The following is a 23,904-nucleotide window of genomic DNA, read 5'->3' as shown; positions in this document are numbered from 1 at the left end:
ATCCATCTCGTTGGGGGTCTTCCTCTTTTTCTCTGATCCTCCACCTTACCAAACATGATATCCTTCTCCAGCGACTGGTCCCCCCTGACAATATGTCCAAAGCATGAGAGACGAAGTTTGGCCATCGTGGCCTTCAAGGAGCATCTGGCTGCACTTCTTCCAACACAGATCTGTTGGTTCTTTGGGCAGCCCATGGCACTTTCAATATTCTCCATCATCATAACTCAAAAGCATCAATTCTTCTACGGTCTTCCTTATTCACTGTCCAGCTTTCGCATGCATATGAGGGTATTGAAAATACCATGGCTTGGGTCAGGCGCACCTTAGTCCTCAACCTGACTCATAGTGACCCGATAAAAGGTTTCTGAAACTAAATCTTTACAGAAGCACACAGCCTTAATTTTCTGGCTCAGAGCAGCTAGTGGTTTGAACTGCCAACCTTGTAGTCAGCAGTCCAGTGCTTACCTTACAGTGCCACCAAGGCTCTTCAGGCTGGAAAAGAACCCTTTCTTCTCTGAGACTGCCTGGGCAATGACCCTGTCCTGGCTGTTGTCTGTGGACTTGGAATTCTGAGTGGGCTTCAGTTCTACCTCTCAAGCTCTCGGGGATGGCAACTTGGCTTTAGGCAGCGGAATGAAAGGTTAGAGGTTCAAATCCACCCAAAGATGCTTCGGTAGGAAGGGCTCATGATCGATTTCTGAAAAATCAGCTCCTGAAAACCTTGTGGAGCACAACACTACACTGCCCGACATTCATGCAATTGTTATGAGTTAGAATTGATTTGAAGGTAACGGGTTTTTAAATATGACTTTTGTGTCCAAACTGATTTAGAACTGCTCTTTGATGGAGCTCCTGGTCCCATACTGGTTTGGAGGTATGCACATGGATCGTAATGTGATGCTGTGGGCTAATGCGTCAGACTGCAAAGTTGGTTTGAACCGCAAGGTCGGTGGTTCAAACTCACCAGCCACTCCTTGGAAACCCTATACAGGGTTGCTATGAGTCAGAACTGACTGGATGACACTTAACAACAACAACACATGAATAGAAAATTTACAAATCAGAATCCCCAACAGTCTCCATGTCCAATTTGACTTGATATCCTTCCAGGCTACTGAAGCTGCCAAGGTGGTCAGTGAATCAGTCAGCTCTTCTCTGCAATGAACAGATGAGAGCAGATCCACCACTCCAATGAAAAGGCGGCTCCTGCCGAAATAGGCTCCCGGGCTCCCTGAGGTAAACAGGCACATCACATCACAGGACTCACAGACTTGGATAGTGATTTTGCTGGAAACTAGTGAAATAGGAAAATGTGACCAGTTCTCTGAACAGTCTCTCGTGGACAGTAAAACAATGAACGGTAATCTAGGGAACAGAACTCGGCCTTTCAACAGCAGACACCGTGCCAAAGGATACTGAGTATCCCTTTATCATAGGTCACAGCACTGAGGCCAGTGTCAGGTCACCGTGAATCAACACAAAGCAGTCCAGTCCCCTCCCCTAAGCCTGCAGTTTGTTCCCAGCACCCTTAGTAGAGACAAAGCTTTGGTTAGCAGCTGAGCACTTAACCACCGAGCCACTAGGGTTTTAAAAGAACAGTTCTTAAAACCAGCAGGGGACTAAATGAGCCCTTTGCGCCATTGTCATTTATCTTGAGCACCTGGGCCTCCCTGGTGCAGGCCAGGTGAGAGCGGTAGGGGTGAAGTCTCAGGAATTAGAAATCTATTTGCTCACCTTTTCCACATGGAAAAGCTGGTGTTTTGTATACATGCAATCTCTGAGTTTCCCTGACCACCTCATGTCATTTTAAGATTATTGTTCCCATTTTACAGGTAAGGAAAGTGAGGTTCTGAGAAGTGAAGCCAATTGTCCACAGTGACAAACCATATAAGTGACAGAGCTAAGAGACACAGGAAGATTGAACTCGAGAACGTGAGTACTGCTTACAACGGTGCTAATCACAACAGTTAAAAACTGAAGACAAGATGCATGGAGGGGATTGGAACCATGGCAATGCAACAATATACGATAGAACGGATGTAAAACTAATGTTCTCCCATGTAGACTATCATATAATTCACAATAAAACAAACAAACAAACAAAATGAAGACAATCCCATGTCCAAAGAGATGAATGGATCAACAAAATATGGAGTCCTAGTGTGGTGCTGTGGGCTAATGCGCTGGACTGCAAAGTCAGTTTGAACCTCAAGGTCGGAGGAGATTCAAACTGTTCCTTGGAAACCCTATACAAGGTCGTTATGGGTTGGAACTGACTTGACGACACTTATCAACAGCAACAGCAAACCCCCAAATGGAATATTACTCAGTCCTGGAAAGAAGTAGAGTTTGGACACATGTTAAAACCTGCATGAATCTTGAAAACATTATGCTGACTGAAATCTGCCAGACACAAAGGAACAAATAATGTATGATCTCATTTATATGAAATCTCTAGAATTGGCAAATATATTGTTGCTAAGTGCCATTGAGTCGGTTTCAACTCACAGTGACCCAGTACAGTGTTTCAAGGAGCGGCTGGTGAGTTTGAACCATCAATCTTTTGGTTCAAACCAACCTTGAGGTCATGTGCTTATCCCACAAGCAAGCTTACCAGTAGTGATCAGGGTCTGGACTGGTGGGAGTGGGAGGTATTGTTGAAAGGTTTTTGAAGCGTATTCCATAACTAGATGAGGAGTTCTGGTGTGGTGCTACAGGAAAAACACTGGATTCCTAACTGTACGGTCAACAGTTTAAACCCACCAGCTGCGCCTCGGAAACCCCCTACAGAGTGGCATCAAGAAAGCAACTTGATGGCACTTAACAACAACAGTCTTAGATGAACAGCCACAAGTGTGTTAGAGCATTCCTGTTCAGGACCCTGTGAGCCCTATAGACATGACTTAAACTCTCTGGTCTTAAAAACTTGAAACTAAAAGGGTGAAAGTGGATTTTCAGGGTCCTGGTGAGTTCTGAAGACCACTGAGTGCTAGGAGCCCACTGGAAGCAGCTTCCCAATAGTCATGGAGGGGAGATGGGAGAAAGTTTCAACAGTCCAGGGCTGTTGTTGTTGTGATGTACCATGGAGCCAGTTCCGACTCATAGCGACCCTGTACAGGGTTTCCGAGGCTGTAAATCTTTACGGGAACAGAAAGCCATTATCTTTCTCCCACGGAACAGCTGGTAGTTTCGAACTGCTGACCCTGAGGTTAGTAGCCCGATTCGTAACCACTACACTATATTCAAGGTTACCCAGGGCATGGGGCTGGATAGCCCAGTTGGAATCACCTCACCCTTGGTCCCTACCACTGCCTGGAATACCCTGGGACTAGAGAAATCCTCAGGCTTCCAAATTGGGCTGTGTTCCCCGAGTGTGTTTGTACAAACCACTCATTTGCATTCCACGTGGGATCTTACTCCCCTGGGTGTGGATCGTGGGCAAAGGCCATCGAACATCACCATCTCAAAATAGTCTCTAGGTTACCAGAGAGTTAGAAATAAAGGCTTCTCCACCTTCCCACGGTAGAGATTTAAAAATACCCATTTTTTCCATCGTGGTAGAACTTTCCAGGGGAAGATGGGCTGAGAGACATTGGAAGCAACCCAGTGATGGAGTAGTCCCCTGTTTCTCCCTCCCATATTAAGTTTCAATCAAGTGTATGGCATCTACAGCCATGCTCCACCTTGAGCCAGTGGGTAAATAGTAACACTCCCCAGCTCCCAAGAGTTAGGGTCATTTGTGGTTCAGCTTTTCAGAGAGTAGAGCTTTGGGGGAGACTGGTTCTTGTTCCTTTCAAGAGAAGGAATACCAGATTTGTAGTTCTGCTAATGATTGGAAGAGGAGGTGACTCTGTCTTTGCCCACAGAACTGGGGTGCGAACCAGGCTGTCCTCCTTGCCAGGATCAAACAGAACATGGAAATATGCCCCCATGTGAATATTGCATTTATCAGAAGTTGTATAGGGCTTCAGAGGAGCAGCTGGTGGGTTTGAACTGCTGATCTTGTGGTTCACAGTCCAGTGCTGATCCTCCAGGGCCACATCAGAAGTAAAAGATTGTAAAGGTAGGAACATGCTTTTGTGACTTGTAGCTGAAACGCTGGCCTCAATGCATATAGGCTTTTTTAAAACTGTCCCCAAAATTACTAGCATAAAGATATCATACTCTAGATTTCAGGCTTACATTGACTTATCTGTTTAAAAAAAAAAAAAAAAAATAGCATGATACTACAAGAATAAGCAAGTTGTTTGCTGGGAAGCCATTAAGGCAAGCAATCAAGTCCCTTCAGGACACACTCCCTTCTAAGACTGAAACTCAAAGGAAACACATGAGCAGACATGTAAGCTTGCTGGCGACCACATTGCTCTATTGGTGAGTGGAAGAGGGGGAAAGGCAGCAATGAAGAAATGGGCTGAGTTCAATCACATTCCATAGACTCCTGTTGACCTGGAGATGAGAGAGAGAAGAGGAAGGGCTGGTTGGTCCAAAGTGTGGTGAGACCTGGGGACTCCTGAGCCCATGGACAAGGACATAGCCACAGAGCTGAGAATGGAACATCCAGCTGATATGAAGTGAGGGGAGATGCACAAGAACACCCAAACTTGCAGACAGTACCCATTTGACCTAGCCTCGATGGCTTGATGATCAGAACTAGAATTTTTGATAAAGGAAACTAGGGTACATTGTTACAATTTGATGAACTTGACCTATACTCATGGAGGTAGTAGCTCAAAACCAACAGAGAGGGAAGGAGTCTTCATATCAAGTATCAATGTTATCCCCTCTGTACACAGGGTAGATAGGGACGGGCAACTTAAACAATGGCTACCTAAAACAAGGGGATGATAAAGGCACAAAGTGACTGGCTTACAAGGTTTCAAGATGGAGTTTAGTTTAAGAGTGTGTGGAGGAAGATAGAGTGTCCACTGAATAGTTTTCATCTTGTCTAGATGGGTCTGGTAAAAAGAGATGGGTGAAAAGATTCTTATGATTCAATAGTGAGTAATTGTTATCAGGACTTATTGCGACTGTCACAATTGTAAAGATAGAAGTTTTGTAACAAAAATGGGGGAGTAGTTAATCTTTCAGTCCAGAAACAGAGGACCCTAGAACCATCAAGGGACAAGAGCTTAAGTGGAATGCAGGATCTTTTCTAGAGAATCAGCAACATCAGAGATGGCGGCAGAGAGATGAGGACACTGAGAGAGGGAACAGCTAAGGACTCTGGATTCATGGGAAGAGAGGGATTGAGAGCTGGAGGCCAGGAGGCAGACTTGCAGAATGTGCCCTTTGGTGGTGTAAATTATTATACATGCCTGAGTGTTTAAAAAAAAAAGAGCTAAAATGAATAGATAGAAATATTGTTAACTGATGGTACATGGAGGGGATTATAATCATTGTAATGAAACAAACTTTATGATTTGTTGAATGTAAAACTAATGATGTGCCCTGTAAACTTTCACTCAATTTATAGTAAAAACTTTTTTAAAAGGCATAGTTGGGATATAATTCATAAGCCACATGATTATCTCTTTTAATGTGCACAACTCAGTGGATTTAAGGAGTCAGAGCTGAGCAGCACTCACCACCCATCCCAACAGGACACCCCATCCCATTGCTAACAGTCACTTCCTGTCTCTCCCACTTCCCGCCCCTGGTGCCCTTGGTAACTACTAATAACATAGCCTGTCTGTGTTGTTGCTACGTGCTGTCCAGTCGGTTCCAAGTCATGATGACCCTGTGTAGGGCTTCCTAGGAGCAGCTGGTGCGTTTGAACCACCACCTGGCAATTAGCCACCCAGTGCTTAACCTGCAGTGCCGTACCTGGGTTCTCCTGTCTCTCTGGGTTTGCCTATCCTAAATATCTCACATTAAATGAAACCATATTATCATTTGTTTCTGGCTTACTTTACTCAGCACTTGACCTCAAGGTCGGTTTGAATCTCAAGTTTGGCATTTCAAACTCACCAGCCACTCCTTGAAAACCCTATACAGGGTGCCTATGAGTCAGAACCAACTCAATAGCATTTAACACCAGCAACAACCACGTTGTCAAGGTTCACCCATGTTGAACCTTGTCTAAGTGCTTTGCTTCTTTCTATGGCTGAATAATATCCCATTGTGTGAAGGAAGAGAGATTGGAAGAACGACTTGAAGACTGTAATCAATGTTACTGAATTGCACCAGGAGAAATTGTTGGAGTGATTCTAAGTATATTTTCATTACAATGAAATAAATGTAAAATGTATGGTATTGTATAGATGAACTGCACTTTGTATATATCCATTCATCATTGATGAGCATCTTGGGTTTTTCCACTTTGGGACTATTATGAATAACGCTACATTTCTTTGTAAGATGTTATACAAACATATAATTTCTCTTGAGTAGTGGAACAGTTGGGTCATCCAGTTACTCTATGGTTTAGGTTTTGAAAATCTGCCAGGCTTGTTTTTCTAAGTGGCTGCACCATTTTACCTCTCATCAGTACAGTACTAACATTCCAGTATCCTCCCATCCTTGCCAGCACCTCTTCGTGTCTGGGACTTTGATTATAGCTCTCCTAATCGGTACGGAGGACTCCTAGTGTGGTGCTGTAGGATCAGCACTGGACTGTGACCACAAGGTCAGCAGTTCAAACCCAACAACTGCACCTTAGAAACCTATATGGGGTAGGTATAAGTCAGAACTGACTCGATGGCACTTAACAACAACACCAGTAAGGATGGTGGAGTTCTGGTGTAGCACTGTAGGATAAGTACTAGACTGAAAGGTCTATTTGAACCACAAGGTTGGTGGTTCAAACCTCCCAGCTGCTCCTCAGAAGGCTCTGCAAGATTGCTGAGTGGGAGCTGACTCAATGGCACTTGACAACAACAAGGTGTATCTCATTGTGGTACGTGCCATTGTGGTTTTCCATCCATTTCTATGACAGCTAGTGACGCCCAATGTCCTTTCAATGTGCTCACTGGCCACGTGTTTGTTTCTCAAGAAACAGCTATTCAAATCGAACTTAACCACCTTTGGAAACAGTAGCATACATATTTTATTTATGAGATTATACTTTGACCTTTTCATCTTCGTGACCAACTTGTACAAGAAAGAATGATCTATTGATGAGTTGGTAAATTTAATTAAAAATAGAGCATAAAGCCATTGATGGGGTAGGATGGGAAATGTGTTTTTTTCCCTGTTTCCATTTCTTTTATGCATATTGGGCAACTCAAATTTCCTATTTCTTTTTGCACCTATTTTGGTATTTGTATATTCCCAGAAATTTACATGGTACACATTCTGTTTTATGACACCTATCACATGATGCCACAGTTTTCCTTACCCCAAAGCATAGATTTACATGCTTGTTTGAAGTAGATAGGCTGTGGTCTATTGTTTGAGGCATGCTGTGATATTTTAAGCAGTTCTTCTCCGAGAGGTAGTTAGTAGTTTTTAGTTTTTCACATAAACAATGTGATCAGAGAGGTGAACCCACCAGGTACAGCACACTATCAAAGGTCCAAGAGCCCATGACACCGGTGAGGATTGATGTAAACAGATTCAGGGATTGCAGAAGAGAGGGCTGAATCGTACATGTACAAACTGTTGAATTGTTCTATGTTCTGCAGTTAATATTTTCAACCATAAAAAAAAGTTAAATTAAATATTAAAAAGAGTAAAGATGAAAAAATACTGTATTTTTACACAAATAGCACGTGCGTTATACCTTTTTTGTCATGGTCACATTATTTGTGAAAAAAAAAAAAGAGACTTATCTGAGCAAGGAAGAGAAAGGGAAAGAAGACTTGGAACTGAGGTGGTCCAGGAAGACTACCCCTTAGGGTGGGGCTAAAGGGTGAAAGAAGGGCATTGTTGGCAGAAAGAATGAAATGTGCAAAGCATTCCTTGTTGCTGATAGAGACAAGCCAGGATAGGGTGAGGTGCACAGAGGTGGGCAGAGGTAGGAACGTTCAGGCCCTGAAAGAGCAGGGAAGTCCGGGAGAGTTTTAAGCAGGAGATGGAGGTGAGATGACCCAACACTCGCTCCCTACTCCAACCCTCAGTCCCAAACTCTGCATGTTCTGAATTGTAGCTGGTTGGGACACATTCCAGAGAGAGAGTGAGAAAGCCCGAGTGTTTGTGAAGTGCTGGAGGTGTGGAGGAGACTAGGCAAGTTGCTGCAAAACCAACACGAGTCAGGCTGGGGAGCCGGCAGCCTCAAACCTGGAAGGCACCCCAGTCCCTCTAAGGCAGGTAGGCAGACCATCAAAGAACACTCAGGAGCTTCCTGGGCGGAGACCTGGGGTGCCTGGCTGATTCTCCCCAACAGCTCCAACTTCTAGACCCGGGAAGCATGAAGTCAGGGAGGTCTGGGGCTGTTTTTAAACACACTTTCTTAAAGGTTACGCATATTCAGGAAGACTAAAATTAAGTCATTTGGAAAAAAGGTGGAAAAGTACACAAAGACGTACAACTGCCTGCCACAGATAGAGCCTGTGAGGTCAGTCCCACTGCTGGCTGCCTCTCTCTCCCTCTCTCTCTCTTCCTCTCTTTCTCTCTCTCTCTGTCTCTGAGGGCCAGCTGATTGCCTAGGAAGTGGGCCTTCACAGGAAGATCTAGGCCCTCCAGCTCAGCCAAGGAGTCTTCAGTTACCAAGCCCATGGGTCAAGTCATTAGTTCTGGACCTTAGTTCTGCCATCTATCTGGAGCTCAGAAACTGGGTACCTAATAATAAGAGATCCAAGAGAAGAAAATGAGAGGGTCAACAAAGAAGTCACGTATGGAGTCCCTGTGTGCTCAGCTGCCAATCTAAAGGTTGGAGGTTCGAGTCTATCCAGAGAGCCCTTGGAGAACTACTTCCAGAATCAATGAGCTACCGAAAATAGTCCTACTCTGACACTCACAGGGCACCATGGTCCGAGACAACTTCACACCGACTGGTACTGATCTAAATGAGCGATGGTGTTGTTGAGCACCAGTCGAGTCGATTCTGAGTCATAGCGACCCTGTCTAGGGTTTCTGAGGAGCGGCTGGTGGATTTGAACCGCCAACCTTGTGGGTCAACTGACCTTGCAGCCCAGTGCATGATTCTATAGCACCATACCAGGACTGGCTATTCTGGTTCCAATGGTGGCTGGAGGTCCTACTTTCATCCTTCCTGGTGGTCCCCCTTCCCCCAGCAGTCTGTGGGCTTTTATAGTCTCAAATCTGAATAGACACTGCCCTGCCTTAAAGTCCTTAGTAGGAGTTAGAGTGTTGTTATTGTTAAGTGTTGCTAAGTCTATTCTGACTCATAGTGACTCTGTATAGGGTTTCCAAGAAGCAGCTGGTGGGTTTGAACCGCTGGCCTTATGGTTCGCAGTCCAGTGCTAATCTTACTGGACTCATCCAGTGCCACACGATGAGTCAGAGTAAAAAGGTGAAAATTCTCTAATCTATCGCAAACTAAAGGGAACCCGGTCATGCGTCCACCACCGGCCACCGCAGTGTGTGTGGCGGCTTGTGTGTTGCTGTGATGCCGGAAGCAGGGACTGGGCCGCATTGTGTTCTGTTGTACATGGGGTCACTGCTGAGTCGGAGCTGACTGGATAACAACAACAACAACAACAAATGTCATCTGTGGTCCTGACCTGGAAACTTTGGGTCAGGAAGAAGGAACAATGAATAATTCCAAATTAGTCAGAATGGTCCCAGGCACACTGCGGGGTGCTTAGTCACCCTGCTTCTTAGGGCTGTCTGGGCCAGCCCACCTGCCCCTCTCACCTCACACGCCCTTTCCCACTGCCTGGAACACTGATCTTCATCTGTTTGCCTCCTTCATCCCTGCTCCTCCTCTGGCTCGTGGTTCAACTGCAGGTTCCCCAGGGAAGCTGGCTGAGGCAAATCCTTGCTACACGCCCTCAAAGTCAATGTCCTCCTTGGTCATGCCCGAGCTGGAAGTTTAAATGTGTTTGTGTGTTTCTTTGGGCTTTCCCCATTACATGTCCCCTCCCCAAGTGCACCTGGACCGCAAAGCCCAGGTACTGTGAAGTACCTCCAGCCCTTAGCAACCAGCATAGCTTTTGTTGTTGTTGTTAAGTGCCATCGAGTCGGTTCCAACTCATAGCAACCCTGTATAGGGTTTCTAAGGACCAGCTGGTGAGTTTGAACTGCCAACCTTGTGATTCAAAGTGACCTTGTAGTTCAGTGCTTATCCTATAGTATCACACATATGTTGTTAGCTGCCTTCAAGTCAGCCCATGACTCACGACAACCCCGGTCCTGCACCCTCCCCATGATGGGCTGCAGATCTGACAGACCATGGTGACCCACAGAGTTTTCAATCCATAGAGTGTTTGATCCAGAGGGTCTCCGATCCATAGAGTTTCCGATGACTAATTTTCCAAAACAGCCAACCAGACCCTTCTTTCCAGCTCGTCTTTGTCTCAAAGCTCCACTGAACCCTGTTCATCATTACAGCAATACAGATGCTTCCCCTGACAACGGTTGAGGGCACAGCACAGTTTTTGTTGTTGTTGTTAAATGCCATCGAGTCGGTTCCCACTCATAGCAACCCTGTATAGGGTTTCCAAGGGGTTGCTGGTGGTTTTGAACTCCTGACCTTGTAGTTCACAGTCCAGTGCTGACCCCACAGTGCCACAGTAGGCCTCAGTATGTGCTGAATCTCCCATGTAGTCTTACCAGTCAGGACATTTGAGAGTTCACTCTGATTTCACCCTCTGTGGTCTGCATTATTAAAACAGGAACAGTGAGAATCCTGTCAAAGAAGCCAAGTGCTTGCAGAAACGGATTTGCAGCCCAGTTCTCTGTGCCATCCCATGTCTCAATAGGAGGGGCATCCAACTGATGGTCACACACACTGGTGGAAGGGGCCCTCCACAATCTCTGCCTCCCACGCTGTGTAAGTAGAGGGGTTGTTAAGTGACCCCAAACAGAACCCCAAATGGAAGTCACCCATCTATCAGGGCTTCCTATTCAGCTCCCTCTATTTTCTGCCCCGCCCCCACTGCTCCATCTTCTCAACTGGACGGAGCCCTGTCCCCATAAAGCCGGGAATCCAGGAGGCAGACTAGCAGGGAACCACGCCTGAGAAGAAAGCAACTCCCAAATCTACTTTTGGACCCAACTCTTGCTCCCCCTTGTTGATGTTTCCAGGGGTTGGGGCCCAGAATTTCCAGAAGCCAGAGGCTCCGCCACACCTTCCCTTCACAGCTTGATCCCCAGAAAACCAATAACAGCAGGAGAGCCACATCAATTGATTTCAGGGCTCACGGACATATTTGTGGTGAACTGGAAATATCCTGGGGAGCCCCCCCCCAGATTAACCTGGCCTCATAGGCAGTGTCGGGAGCTTCTGAAATGGCTCCAGGACAATCCTGCATGCTGTCTGGCCGAGTGGGCGGTGACATGCCTTTTGAGACTTTGCCTGTTACCTCCAGCCTCCAGCTCCAGACTAAAATAGGAAGCTGGACAGCTACTTTCCCACACTCAGGGAATAAACAAACCAACACAAACAGTATACGTGCTGGGTCACCTAGTCTAGTCTACCTTCTTCTTGTTCTTCGTTTTTTTTTTAAGAACCACAAACTGTTTTAAGATTCCAAACCCAGAGGCAGAAAAGTGAAGTGACGTACACAGAAGACGAAAAAGGAAATGTACTTAGCAGCGGAGGCTGCAGACATAAGCAAGCCACACAGTCACCAAGTTCAAGATTTTCAACAGCAAAGGCCATGTGGGAATATAGAGACATGAGGGTGGGAGAGGGGGTTCTGAGATTGGATTCTAACTGTGGATTCCTAAAGCCAAGGGCAGTGTGCAAAGAAGAGGGAAGGTAAAGGGTTGCGCTCACATTTAGTGAGTAATTTCAGGATCCCACAAACTGGGCCAGGTACTGTGAGATCCGAAGTCATTTACTCTTCCCATTGATTCGCTTATCTTCTGCCATAGTTCTGGAGCCTGGAGGTCAATCCTCAGTTGGAGACTTGAGGACACACAGTTTATTTGAAAGGGAACTTGTTGGTGTATTGGTTAAGCACGCAATAGCTAGCTGATAGGTAGATAGTTTGAACCCAGCCAGTGGTTCTGCAAGAGAAAGATCAGGCACTCTGTCGATTTGAGCCATTTGTTGTTGCTGTTAAGTGCCGTTGAGTTGGTTCTAACTCACAGCAACCCTCTATAGGGTTTCCAAGGTGGTAAATCTTTGTGGGATCAGAAAGCCCCACCTGTCTCCCCTGGAGCAACTAGTGTACTTGAACTGCTGACCCTGTGGTTAGCTCCCAATGTAAGTCATGTTGTTGTTAAATCCCATCAAGTCATTCTGACTCATAGTGACCCTGTATAGGGTTACCAGCTAGTGGCTGATGGGTGGCTGATGGGTTTGAACTGCTGACCTTGCAGTTAGCAGTTCAGTGCTGATCCTACAGAGCTACACCAGAGCTATGATTATGAGTCATTGTTGTTAAGGGCCATTGAGTTGGTTCAGAGTCATAGCGACCCTGAATAGGGTTTCTGAGGTACAGCTGGTGGGCTTGAACCCCTGACCTTGTGATCTAGGGCTTATCCTACAGTGTCACACCAGGACTCATGAGTTGTTATTGTTGTTGTTAAGTGCCATCTAGTCGGTTCTGACTCATAGCGATCCTGTATAGGGTTTCCTAGGAGCAGCTGGTGAGCTTGAACCACCAACCTTGTGATTCAAACTCATCTTGCGGTTCAGCACATTAACCCATACAGCCACACCAGGACTCCCATATGAGTCGTCTTGTTGTTGTTAAGTGCCATCAAGTCAGTTCCAACTCATAGCGATCCTGTATAGGGGTTTCTGAGGAGCAGCTGATGGGTGTGAACCACTGACCTTGTGGTTCACAGTCCAGTGCTGATCTTACAGCGCCACACCAGGACTCCATATACTATAATGGTGACTGAAATTCACCACTTATTTGAGAAGTTATCCCAGGAGCCACCTGTAGGGGGCGAGGGAGTGAGGCAGGGATGGGATGAAGCCAAACAGGAAACGAATGGGAGTAGACCTGGGGCTCAAGCTCACTGGGGACCTCTATGAAACTGTTCACTACAGACTAATAAGTGAGCACAAGTATGCCCATGGTTGCCTTGTGTAATAGTTAAGGAGTTAAGGTTTTGTGTCAGGGCCAAGATTCTTTTTTTTTAAAGCTTTTGTTGTGAATTGAATGAAGGTTTTCAGGGCAGAACGCCAGTTTTACATCATTCAGCAACTCACTGAAATGATTACAATCCCTTCCATCATGAGCCATCAGTCAACTATATTTACCTCTATTCCCCCCCCTCTTTTTTATGTACACATATCACGCAAAAAATGTATATATTCGTTTAAATGTCCAAAGGGCACATTTTGCTAGCCAGCCTCCTGCCCACAGGCACAGAGCCTTTCTCAGTCCATGGGCCTGGAGTCCTCAGCTGCTCTGTCTCTCTGAGCCATTGTCTCTGCCACCGTCTCTGCTGTCTTCACTTTTCTGGTTAGGATCCCACATTCCACTCATGCTCTTCCTTATTGATGGTCCTAGGGCCCTCTGTTCCTGAAATGAGCAGATTACCTGCTCCCCTCTTAGTTAGACCTCTTCTACATTTACAGTTGTTACAACTGCCATTTGTCCTGATAGCAATGAGTCACAATTGAATTATAAAATCCTATCCCCATAATCCCCCATCCCCTTTCACCAGATCCATCTGGAAAAGAGTTGTGGTGTTGGAGGAGAATACTGAAAGTGCCGTGGACTGCCAAAAGAACCAACAGATCTGTTTTGGAAGAAGTGCAGCCAACGTGCTCCTTGGAGGCCAAGATGGCTAGGCTTCGTCTCTCATACTTTGGACATATTGTCCGGAGGAAACAGTCGCTGGAGAAGGATGTCATGCTGGGTAAGATGGAGGGTCAGAGAAAAAGAGGAAGACCCCCAACGAGATAGATTGGCCAGGTGGCATCATTGATGGACTCAAGTGTGGCAGCGGTAGTGAGGTTGACCCAGGATCAGACATTGTTTCGTTTTGCTGTGCATGGGGTCGCTATGAGTCGGTTCCGACTCAATGGCACCTGACAACAACAACAACATTCAGTGGAGATTCTATCTTAACCCCCTTCATTCTGACACTAAGCACACTCATAAAAGCGTGTAAGCTAGCCACTTCATGCCTTTACAGCCTCCTATTTATGATGGCCAATGTCTAAGTTGCCCGTCCCTATCAACACAGTGTACTGAGGAGGTAAGCTTGATCCATGATATGAAGAATCTCCCCTTTTGGTTGGAATTTGAGGCAACTACATCTAGAGACTGTGGTACTGTGGGTTAATGCACTGGACTACAAAGTCGATTTGACCCACAAGGTCAGCAGTTCAAGCTCACCAACCGCTCGTTATGGGTTGGAAATGACTTGACAGCGCTTAACAACATCCAGAGAGCAAACGTCCAGTTCATAGGGCCCAGATTCTCAGTGGGTTACAGTTCAGGTGTAGTAATCCCCCCATGGTGAGGTCTCACGTAATGTAACCACCCCCATGATGTGATCAGCTTTGCTGTAAGGATCCTGTGTGGTGATGCAGCATGCAGTCCTGGGGTGGACAGCCTTCTCTCCTTCCCACAATCCTCAATTCTTGATTCTCAACCAGGGTTGAGACCAGTGATGTCAGCAGACGGTTTGGGTTGTCAAAACTGTTGGGAGAGGGAGGGAGTACTTGTGGCATCTAGTGGGTGCTGCTCAACACCCCACGGTGCCCAGCACTACATCCTATAATGTAACCCACAACCAGAGGTTCTCCAGCCTAAAATGTCAATAGTGCAAGGGGGAGTCAGTTTCTCTGACTTAGAATGAAATTCAGATCCCTCCACTTGGGCCTGCACAGCTCTTCAGCAGGGCCTCTGCCTGCCTGGGGTCCTTGAATCACCTGCCTTACCTGATGGCTGTGAGGTGGTAGAGAGTGTGGAGGTGTAAGTGCTCCAGTCCCTGGAGCTCTGATTTGGGGGGTAGGGTGCAGCTGTGTCTCCAGAAGTCTCTGAATGAAGAGGGACCCAGCCACCATTCAGTGGCCTCTATGTGACCCTGCCCTTTCCAGTCCTATGCTCACTTCTCCTTTCTGGAGAACATTTCCCAAACATTCACAGGAACTCTACTCTCAGGCTCTGCTTTGAAGGAGCCTGAACTAGGACCAGTGGTCACCAGGTTCCCCGCACCTCCCTGCTCACCTAGGGCAGCAGTACTAAGGACTTACTCAGCAGAAAGGTGTGCTGTGTGTGATCCATTAGTCATGTCTGCCTGGGGTCCCACAGAAGTAATGGGGGTTTGTGTGTTATCCATTAGCCATGCCTGCCTGTGGTCCCACAGGAGCAAAGGGAGTTTTGTGTGCTGGAATACAGGCTGGGTGTGGCTCTCTAGCCTCCAGTCTTGCAGAGGCAACACAGAAAACCAAGGGTATTGTCAAGGAGAAATCAGAAATGGTGCTAACAAGGGTGGCAGTGGTGTCTGAAAGACCTGGGTCTTTTACCAGGGGCCCACTCTGACCTGAACTCAAAATTTCATTAACCATGGAGGACTCCTTGAAAACATTCTCCTCTTGCTAAGCCTGTGTTCCACATCCTTCCAGAGTTAATATTTGAGCAGGCCCTCTCTTCCCAGCTACAGATGACCGCTTTGTGACCAAATTGAAAAATATTAATTCTCTTTGTCTCCTGCCAAAAAGGCGAAAGCAATTACAGGCCCTGATATGAAACACAGATGTTAATACATTTGGAACACCGGCCTCCTATAGGAACACAGGCGTACCTCCTGTTTGGAATGCTTTTGGAATTAAAATGCAGGACCAAGTCATAGACAAGGCTCTATACTGAAAACCAGTCTCCCAACATGCATTCCAATGTCAAGAGCCCAGGGACTTGGGACATGAGCTGACATTTCTCCTGTTTGCAAATAGAAACCCATCTACCTTTGAGCAACGCACTGCGCATAAGCTCGAAATAATATAATTATCATCAGAGGGAAACTTCCATAGGATCGAAAAGTATTATAATTATGGGCAATTTTCACTTTTTGGAAATTGGGCTCAGATGCTGAAGGGGGATTACACACAAGCTGGTCCTGGGTTTCAGTTCTATAAGAGAGAGAAAATGCTGGAAAGTTCTGGAAGGATGGAGAACAAGAGGCAAGTGTTCTTTGCTTTGTACTCATTCACCCAGCAGATAGTTGTTGCAGGCTCACCTGTGTGCCAGGTTCCACAGTGGAACACCAGAGTCTGTGTTTGGGATGCCCACTTTCTAAGGGACAAGCCAAGTCATTCTTTCCTCCATTCATGCAACAAATGTTCTGCTTACTGTCTGTATGTGCCATGTGCAGGTGTCAGCAGAAAGATGCAGCAGTAAGCAAAACAGAGGAAGTGCCCTCCCTCATGGAGCACTGTCCCTGCCTCTACCACGGGGCAATATCACAGTTCCCACTTGAATGTTTTCTAAAAGCCAGAGGAGGCTTGGCAGGGGAAAGTGACATTCCAACTTCATGAAACTTCTAAATGGTAGAACGAGAAAAGCAGACCCCTCATCTCCCAGAAGAGGTATCCTCAAAAAGACAAGGCATTTGACAGTCTGGGTGACAATCTGGCTACACTGATTAGGACCCATAGGGAATGCCTTTACAAGGGCTGGCCGCTTTGTTGGGGCTTTTACTCAACTTGACCTTCACGGGCCTTACTTGGGTCCATGCAGAGTGGTCAGGAAGGAGGGAGTCTCACAATTACTACTTGTCATCATATTCATTCTCATGTTTATTCTCTACAGCCAAAAGGTGTCTAGGTTCACATCTACTTATCTGGGGAAGTCCTACACTTCTCCCCAGCAGGACCCACCCCACCAGATCCTGAGGGGGGCAGAAGTCTTCACCCCAGTGAAAGGATGTGGCGAAGAAACTCAGTCATGGTCACTTCAGAGCCTCAGGGAGCAGGACAGAAGCCAGGGCCACATGGAGAAAAGTGTCCACAATCGGCTAAACCAGAACCAGTGACAGATTTTACATAAGTATTCCCTGGGTTTGAGTCCACCTCTGTTGGTTACCCAGCATCCCTTCTCAATTACTAACCAAATGGTTGGTGGTTTGAACACCCCACTCCCACCCCACCCCCCCAGAGCTGCCTCAGAAGAAAAACTGCATCTGAGAGCCTTGGAACCCTTAAAACGTCCAGTTCTATTCTGCACACACGGAGACACCGTCAAGCTTGGCAGCAACTGGTTTAAGTTTTTTAAAGTTTTCCCGGTCAGTTACAGTGTGTGAGCTTGGGTACTTCATTGCGAGACTACAGACTTCGGAAGGTGATTATGAGAAAGGATTCCTGCAACCTGCCTGCCACGCGCTAGGCCTCTGCTATTGCACAAGCTCAACTCACAGAATCTGAAGTAGCTGATGACTGCCTGACCCCCACTCACCCTCCCTGCAGAATCAGGCACCAAGATCAAACCATCTGCACAGCCCAATGGCTGACCTGGGACAGGAGGCCAGAGCTCTCCAGGCTGAGTGAAAACACTGATGTGGAATAAGCCCCCTAGGACACTAACAGGAAAGTGGGCTCCCCTGCTGGGTCCAAGTGCCTCGGAGTGTTATCTGGAACAGGGCCGAGGGAGACGGTGTTGCTCTCCAACCTTCCCAGACATATCTGACACCAAGTTGTCCCTCCTCATTCTCTGAAAAGGCTACTCGAGAGATGAACCAGCAAATCCTGAGAGGTCTGCTCAGCAACCAAGAGGGGCTGAAATGTAGCAGGGAGGACTGGAAGCCAGGTCTGAGGGACACAGACCAGCAGGATGCACGCGGCACCATACACGTTCTGCCAAGCAAGTACAAAGAGCTCACAGGGGTGGGCAGTGTCTGCGGAGGAACCCCGAGTCCCCGCCCCGGGCAGTACCAGGATGGGGAGCTGAAAGAAGCTGGCAATGATGCCTCACCCTTCTGCTCCTCACCATACCCTGCTCCCTGTGCCGGCATTGACCATTTTCATCCCATAACAATAACATCTTGACCTTGGCAATGGAGTGATCCCTTGGAGGCTGGTTCTGCCACACCCTTTCATCTGGCTACACTGGCTGGCCTCTGATCTCCCAGCTGGGAAAAAGTCAGACTTCAGAGAGATGAAGTGGAGTGGGTGGGGACAGGCTAGGAGGAGAGAGACCCAGGGGACAGAAATGCCTAGTCCCAGAGTAAACCATGAAGCAGGTTAACCCTTGCTCACTTTCTGGAAATCTCTGGATGTGCAAATGTGTTCCAGAGGCACCTCGGAAGAAAGTCCTGGCAATCCACTTCCAAAAAAACAGACACTAGAAACCCTATGGAGCACAGTTCTACTCTGACAACACAGAATCACCACAAGCCAGAATCCGCTCCATAGCGGATGTGTGTTTTGTTTTGTTTTTGCATGTAGAAGCAAGTTGGTCCTAGTATACTATTCTGAGTTGAGAAAGGCCAGTGGTTAAAGGCCTGACTTTGAATTCCATCTCCATCATCACAGCTGTGGTACATGCTCGAGACCTCATCTATAAAATGGGGATAATAATCCACTTTCCCACCCAGCCCTGCATGAGGATAAAGGAGGTTTACAGGCTTAGAACAGAGTCTAGTCTGTCTGGCTCAAAACAGGCTTAACTAATGCCATCATCCTGGTGTGGTGCTGTAAGATAAGCACTGGACTGCTAACCATAAGGTCAGTGGTTCAAACCCACCAGCTATTCCTCGGAAACTATATGCAGGGTACAGGGTTGCTACGAGTCAGAATCAACTCAACAACATCATCATAGCGTAGTGCATTAGGCACCTGAAACCTGGTTGTTAACCACAAGGTCAGCAGTTCAAATTCACCAGCTGCTCCAAAAGAGAAAGATGACGCTCTTGGCGCTCATAAAGATTTACAGTCTCGGAAACCCTACATAAGCACACTATGAGTTGGAATCTTCTTGATGGCAGTGGGTTGCTTTGGGGTTAACACCAGCATCAAGGAGCCATGGTGGCACAGTGGTTAAGCACTCAACTGCTCACTGAAAGGCTGGTAGTTCAAACCCACCATTCGCTCTGCAGGAGAAAGATGTGACCTTGGAAACCGTTTGGGGCAGTTCTGCTCTGTCCTTCTTGGAGAAGCTCTAGGAGTTGGAATTGATTTGACTGCAGTAGCCTTAGTTTCGTGGTTAGATCATCATCATCAACAAAGCAAGGAGGTGGGGATGGGGTGTGGGGGGGAAACAGAGCATCTCAGATGCCTGGGGAGGAAGCTGCAGGTTTAAGTGCTGTCTCTGTCTGCTTCAGCTGGGCTAACTCCCTACAGCAGGAACAAAGGCCCCAGCTTGGACTCTCTAATATCCTGAGGCTTCCTTCCAACTAGCTCACCTGTTAGAGGAAAAGGGACCCCACAGACCCGCACAGCCTGAGCTGCCTGCCCACCCCCTCCAACTGTGGTGCAGCCGTCCAGCTCCCTGAGCTGGCTGCCCAGCTGTGCAGAGCAGAACATCTGGCTCTCAGGCTCCAGGGAAGCCCCAGGGGTGCCGGGATTAGCATCTTGGGTCAGCCCCAGTGTCTCTCCCTCGTGGGAGTCGTTCTCTGTCGAGTTCTCTTGATCTCCTGGAATCCAGATGAAATTCCAATAATGCGCCCGCTGGAGGCCTTCCACGCGGCCCTGGCCCTCGGCTCTGCTTTAAGGGGGCCCCAGACAGCAGAACGAGGTGGACAGACGTGGGCAGCCCGCCCTGATCGCTGCAGAGGTTCAAAGTCTGGAACAACCACCCTGGAGCTCAGAGCATCAGCGGGAAGGGCCAAAGAATCAAGGCTGGCCCTGGTTTTAGAACCCTGGGTCTACAGCAAGCTGCTTGAGACCTGGCCTCTAGGAGCTGAATGTGCTGTCCCCGGTGGCTCAAACTCCAGGTCCAGTTGAAGGGAAACCAGTTGATAACCCAAAAAGTGGTAGATACCCGTTCCTGCTGTCTCTCTGCTAACCAGTAACTCATCCACCACGATCCACCCAGAAATGGACCAACGGCCATCCTCAAATCATGGGAGACCCCGAGTCAGACAGGAAGGTGAAACCTAGTCAAAACCTGCAGGGTGACACCCCCTTCACGCTAAGTAAGCACAGAAGTCGCTCAGCACCCAAGCATCAGCATTCTGTCTTCCACAACTCACACTTGTCAGGCCCCTGAGACACTTCCCTCCCCTCCCCTTTGCTGCTCCCTCTTGTCACTCAAATGTGGCCAACTCAACAAGGCCATCGATGACCCTGTCACTCTGTCACCTACTGACCAGTCAGGACGTGTGGTGTGGCTACTTGCTTACTTGTTTCCTGTCGGTCTCCCTCACCTCCTAACAGAAATTTCACACACTGTCCCTGCTCTCAAACCCTGGGTAACAAACAACAGTAAGGGACCTCCCTGCCACTGCTGGGTGGAGAATCGCTGACCCATAAATCTCTTTGTGCTCTTTCCACACCCTGAACTCCTGGCCAGACACAGGCGGCCCACAAACCCCACTGGTTATGGCGACTACAACAATATAAAAAACGTAGACCACACGCCTTCTTGAAGATTAGGAGTACAGAGCGTGACACGTGGCTGGAGCTCCCCCGTCCAAGTCTGTCCATGTCTGCCCCCTTCCTGTCCTGCAGCTGAAGGAGGTCGAAGCCCTCCCAGGCACCCATGCAGCACCCACCTGCCCAAATGCTCCTGTAACACTTGATAAACACTGATCCGGAATGTCTCATTGTCAAAGCGTTCCCGAATGTAATCCTTGTAGATCCGGAACTCGGCTGCGGTCACGGCTTCTCCTTCTGGGATCTTGGAAAGGTCAAACCGGAACTCCCGGTGGTGGTAGCGTGGGTGGAAGAACTCCTTGTCGTGTTCCACTAGAGGGGAAAAAAAAACACACAGTGGTATTAGAGGTCCGGCAGGAACCCGTGTTCCATGTCTGATTCCTAGTTCAGAATTGGGCCAAAGCTGAATGGAGAGGCTGCCTGGCACACAAGGACATGCAGAAAGGGGCTCCAGCTCAGACCTCAGGGTCATCGTGTACAACGGAAACAAGTGGCTCCGTTTCTAACTTGCAGAGAGAAAGGTGGGGTCCTGGTCAGACTCAGGTTCCCTGGAGCTCAGACCTGAGCTAGGATCCAGGAGACATGAATCAGCGATGTGGCCCTGGTTGATGCACCAGGTGATCGATCCAGCCTTAATTTCCTCATCTACAAAATGGAATCATAATTTCCTTTCAGGAGCCCTAGTAGTGCAGCAGTTTAGCACTCAACAGGTCTGTAATTCAAACCCCCGGCAACTTCATGGAAAGAAAGATGAGAACATCCATTTCCAGAAAGATTTATAGCCTTGGAAACCCTAGGGGTAGCTTGACTCTCAGTGTCTATGACTTGGTATGGGTTGCTATAAGGGCTGACCGATTGATTCATCGGATAACTGACAGGAGTTAGGAGTCTTTGGGTGGTAAAAAGGGTGTTACAAAACACTTGGCTGCTAACCAAAAGGTCGGAGGTTCGAGTTCACCCACAGGTTGTTGTTAAGTGCCGTTGAGTGGGTTCTGACTCATAGTAACCCTGTATAGGGTTTCTGAGGAGCACCTGGTGGGCTTGAACCACTGATCTTGTGTTAGCAGTCCAGTGCTTATCCTACAATGCCACACTCCCACAGAAGAAAGATCTCACAATCTAATTCCAAAAAAAACAAGCCACTGGAAGGAAACTTTGTGGCATGCAGTTCTACTCTGAAACACCTAGAATGAGGACCAATCTTACACCCTTACTGCATCCATCATATGGTACACACTTTAGGACAGTGGGTATCAGCCTGCTGCACATGAAAATCACAGTGAGAACCGCTTATTACTGACATCCTGGGCCCAGTGGGAGGCTGGGAAATGTATAATAACCGGCTCTCTGGGGACTCATTTGTAGGGTCTGCCAATTCCCATGGTGTAAGCACTGCCTTCTTGCCAAATGTCAAGCAACTGAGCACAAAGTTGCGGTGAGAGGCAGGTGCCCGGTGTCCTGGCCCTGTGCCAAACCAAGTGGATCAATCCCTTTGGGGAGGGGCCCAGAAATCTGTACATGTAAAAGTGCTGCAGAAGTTTCAAGCACATTTAGACAAAAAGCAGGAAAAGGCTGAGTGGTGAGTTCAGGACAAACTAAAGCTGGGACGTTAGACTAAGGAATTCTCTCCAGGGCATAGAGGATGCATCCCAGACAGGCACAGTCCAGGAGCAGTGTGCCTGGGAGCAGGTGAGTATCCCAGGAAGCCTGCATCCTCTGAACCCACCAAATAAAGTGAGGCTGGAGCTAGGCTAGAGGCAGGTGACCAGGCTTAGGCAGCCAGCGTGCAATCTCCAGACACCTTTCATCTCCTTTGATCTCCCCTCATCTCCTGGGAGATACAGCCCGTCTTCACTTCCTGTCTGGGGGGTGGGACACACAGAGATAGGGCCAGATAAGAGAACCAGTTTGGCCAGGAGAGGGAAAATCTGTGTGAGGAGCTGACTGTCTCAGACTGGGTTAGGGTGGCCAGGCAGAGATACTGGGCAGAACGAAGTCATCCTAAGGCACCTTCTCTGGTGTATAAAGAGCCTTCCCCAAAGTGCTGACTTTTTTGTTTGTTTTCAATTCTATTTTAAATGTGTGAAAACATTTGAAAGAGACTGGCAGGGAGAGTGGGGCAGAAAGGCAGAAGTCCCTAAGGGCAAAGGCCCTGGGTGGCATAAAAGTGATCCTGTCTTGGGCAGACCCTTGGGGAAACGATCACTGACCCACAACTGGGTCATATCTGGGGAGCTGGGGGGGGGGGCAGGGAACTCCCCAGAAACGATTCCTCCACCCTCCCCACCATAGCTCCTACCCTCTCCCAACCAGTTTACAGGGAAGGCAGGAATGACTGGGAGGGAAGGGGGTGTCTCCACGCCTGTTTATAGAGATACAAGGGAGGGGTCTTCACCATCAGGTAACTAACTGGCTTAACCCTAAAGCTCACACTCTTCACACTGTAGCCAGAAGGTCTGAGTTCGAATCTCAGTGGTGCTACTTATCACATGTGTGACCTTGGCCAAGATACTTAACCTCATGAGTCAACCCTCCCTGGTCTGTACATCGGGGACAGATAATAACATCTAGAGGTGTTGGGATGACAGGAGTTGGCATTTCCACAGAGTCTGGTGTAATTCATGTCATTCATGTTTGCTGTTGTTACAGAGCCTTGAAAACAATGCCAGTTAGTACAGAAGTCACATGTGTCTTGTGTACTTCCACATGTCAGTTACAGAAGTCACATGTGTCTTGTGTAGTTACACATGTTGGTTACAGAAGTCACGTGTGTGCTGCGTACTTATGCATGTCAGTTATAGAAGTCATGCGTGTCTGTGTACTTACACATGCCCGTCACAGAAGTCACGTGTGTCTGTATGTACTTATACATGTCAGTCACAGAAGTCACGTGTGTCTCTGTGTACTTACACATGCCCGTCACAGAAGTCACGTGTGTCTGTGTGTACTTACACAGGTCAGTTACAGAAGTCATGTGTCTGTGTGTACTTACACATGTCAGTTACAGAAGTCATGTGTGTCTGTGTGTACTTTCACATGTCAGTTACAGAAGTTACATGTGTCTGTGTGTACTCACATATGTCAGTTACAGAAGCCACATGTGTCTGTGTGTACTCACACATGTCAGTTACAGAAGTCATGTGTGTTTGTGTGTACTTACACATGTCAGTTGTTGTTAAATGCTGTTGAGTCCGTTCCGACCCATGGTGACCCTATACAGGGGTTCTGAGAAGCAGCTGGTGAGTTGAACCACCGACCTTACAGTCCAGCGTATTAACCCACAGTGTCAGTTATGGTCATTTTATTTGAAATTATTTAAAATGTGCACTAGGCCAAAC

General features: G+C 47.6%; 1 protein-coding gene across 1 annotated transcript in view; it reads right to left on the bottom strand.

The window, feature by feature from the left end:
• The window catches only part of BMP7 (bone morphogenetic protein 7), a 116,484-nt gene that overhangs the window by 44,092 nt on the left and 48,488 nt on the right, over positions 1 to 23,904 (bottom strand). Inside the window, exon 2 of the mRNA XM_006839157.1 lies at positions 20,686 to 20,878. Coding sequence (XP_006839220.1) covers positions 20,686 to 20,878 — 193 coding nt within the window. The remainder of the gene's footprint in view (positions 1 to 20,685; positions 20,879 to 23,904) is intronic.

Source organism: Chrysochloris asiatica, unplaced genomic scaffold, assembly GCF_000296735.1.
Source record: "Chrysochloris asiatica unplaced genomic scaffold, ChrAsi1.0 scaffold00023, whole genome shotgun sequence".
NCBI classification, from domain to species: domain Eukaryota; kingdom Metazoa; phylum Chordata; class Mammalia; order Afrosoricida; family Chrysochloridae; genus Chrysochloris; species Chrysochloris asiatica.
Note: the sequence above shows the minus strand (reverse complement) of the source record. Positions and strands in the feature narration are given on the sequence as shown.